This window comes from Sinocyclocheilus rhinocerous, unplaced genomic scaffold (assembly GCF_001515625.1).
Source record: "Sinocyclocheilus rhinocerous isolate Xijiao unplaced genomic scaffold, SAMN03320098_v1.1 scaffold831, whole genome shotgun sequence".
Lineage (NCBI taxonomy): Eukaryota > Metazoa > Chordata > Actinopteri > Cypriniformes > Cyprinidae > Sinocyclocheilus > Sinocyclocheilus rhinocerous.
The window spans coordinates 177,055-179,294 of record NW_015641020.1 but is presented as its reverse complement, the minus strand read 5'-3'; the positions used below and the strand labels follow the sequence as shown (position 1 = coordinate 179,294).

The 2,240-nt window shown below is 40.4% G+C and overlaps 1 protein-coding gene across 2 annotated transcripts in view; it reads left to right on the top strand.

Moving 5' to 3' along the window:
- LOC107753920 (sushi, von Willebrand factor type A, EGF and pentraxin domain-containing protein 1-like) overlaps positions 1–2,240 on the top strand; it is a 100,338-nt gene that overhangs the window by 22,343 nt on the left and 75,755 nt on the right. For both annotated transcript variants that reach the window (XM_016570197.1, XM_016570196.1), the window contains exon 2: positions 1,332–1,587. In XM_016570197.1, coding sequence (XP_016425683.1) covers positions 1,332–1,587 — 256 coding nt within the window. The remainder of the gene's footprint in view (positions 1–1,331; positions 1,588–2,240) is intronic.

The window sequence follows — 2,240 nt, the reverse complement described above, 5'->3', positions numbered from 1 at the left end:
CTCCTCTGCTATCAACGAGAGGAACGTCTGTTCTTCCGCAACAGACAACAAAACTTTTTGGTTGTTAAAAAAAAGGTGTGCTCGTTCTAAACAGTTGCATTCGATCCTTTGCTGGCTGTGCTGATTTAAATCTAGTGGTTCTTTTGTGTTTGTGTCGCAAGTTCAGGTAGTGACGATTCTCTCCGGCTAATCCGTGATCAGCAGGGTTTACACGTCACGTTTTGGTAACGGTACGGTTCGCTTGGAACCCCAACCGAAGTGGTACTAAAAAAAGTACCAGGTACCAGGTACTGTACCCAGTGGAAAACCCCCCAAAAGTGAACCGTCCCGAGCCGTACCGTGCCGTACCATGCAGTGGAAAAGCGCCATTAGAGAATTTCTCTGTTCCTCAACCAAGCCTCTTAATTACATATGTTTAGACATAAAAAGTCCTGTAAACAAATGTTCATGCACGTGAGTGTAAAATAGCCGTGTTTGCCAACGAGACAGTCATTTTCTGCTAATTTGGTTTTGCGATCCCAGCTGTGTGTTCCAGAGAGAAAGATGTCATTATTTTTGAAGCATCATTACAATAGGTTATTTTTGGTTATATGCAAGGTGCTGGTTAAGGAATAGGAAAAATAATCATCTACTTTTCTACTGAGCTTAAACCATACTCTACTATTCCACTGCAAAATTTTGTTCAGTACAACTGCTGTTTTTTTTTGCAGGAGTAACACATTATGATTCCTGTGATCACATGAGTCAAAATGACAAATGCATATCATAAAAGTATCACAAAAATGGTCCTTTGCTTGCACCTTGTGTATTATGTTCTTCTGAAGCCATACAACGGCTTTCTATGAGGAACAGACTGAAAGTTGTTTTATGCTAAACATCCATCCAGCCAAGTTCTCCTTGGGCCGTTCATGAGTATGAACGAATCTTTCTTTTGGATCGGATCTTTTTAAATGAATCTGTTTATCAAGTTCACTTATCAGTCTGCACGATTGGTTCACGCATCGGACTGACCCGGTTCTCGAGTTCAACTTCCTTAGTCAACGAGAAATTTTGTTTCTCTAGTTCTTATCACAAAGAAATCCCTTAATATTTTTAAGCATTTGTAACTTACTCGTGAAATTATGAAAGTGTTGTCTGAATAAACGAAGTGTATGTTACCCATACTGAATCAAAGTAAAGTGAAAATCAACATAGGCCTATAGCATGTAATATAGCATGCAATACTTCGATTTATGTGTGTTTTACTTTATTGGTGAATTCAATTACCATCCCTGCCTGTACTTTAGGGTATTTCAAAATAAATTATTTCATTTACTATTTTTAACTCGCAGCAAATTCTGAGGCACTCGCGTGAGAACGCCACGAAGGTGATCTTCCTCATCACTGACGGTTACTCAAACGGCGGAGACCCGCGGCCGGTGGCGGCAGCGCTGAGGGAAAGAGACGTGGAGATTTTCACGCTGGGCATCTGGCAGGGAAACATCCGCGAGCTACACGACATGGCCTCGCATCCCAAGGATCAGCACTGCTACCTAGTGCACAACTTTGCTGAGTTTGAAGCACTAGCTCGACGCGCTCTTCACGAAGGTGAGGATTCAGAATATGAGCCTTTCATACTTAAAATTGTTAAGATTGGGTCATAATTAGTCTTTGTTAAACTAATACTGGGTTATCTTGTTACATGATTCACATCGTTTACATTTCCCTCTTGGTTCATAGTTAATCCTGAGTACAGTGAGTAGTCGTTCACATACGTTTCCTATAAGTTCTTATTTGCATATTTATGAGGCAGATAATATTGAATGGACAGCTATAGCACGTGACCAGCACACAACCCGGATACAACGGTAACTCGACTTGCTTTTAGTGATGGGAAGTTCGGATCATTTTACCGACTCGGACCTTTGAGTCTCGTTCAGCAAAATGAACGAATCTTTTTTCGAGTCATTTCGTTCATTTTAGCAAAATATAATTAAAATGTTACGTGTTACTTCCCTAACACGTCTACTACTTACGCAAACGTTGATCACACTACAAACAATACAAAACTGCTATAAGAAACAGAAAAGATGAATTCATTGTAAACTTACCTTTGTTCTTCAGTCCATGATTAGCTCACCTCACCCTCTTATCTGACAAGTCTTCGGGTTTGAGTCGTTCGTTCACCACGTGACAGCCCCATAAACTTAACCAATGCAGTCTGAGCCAGAAAGAGAATTGATTAGTTCATCTCGAGTCAT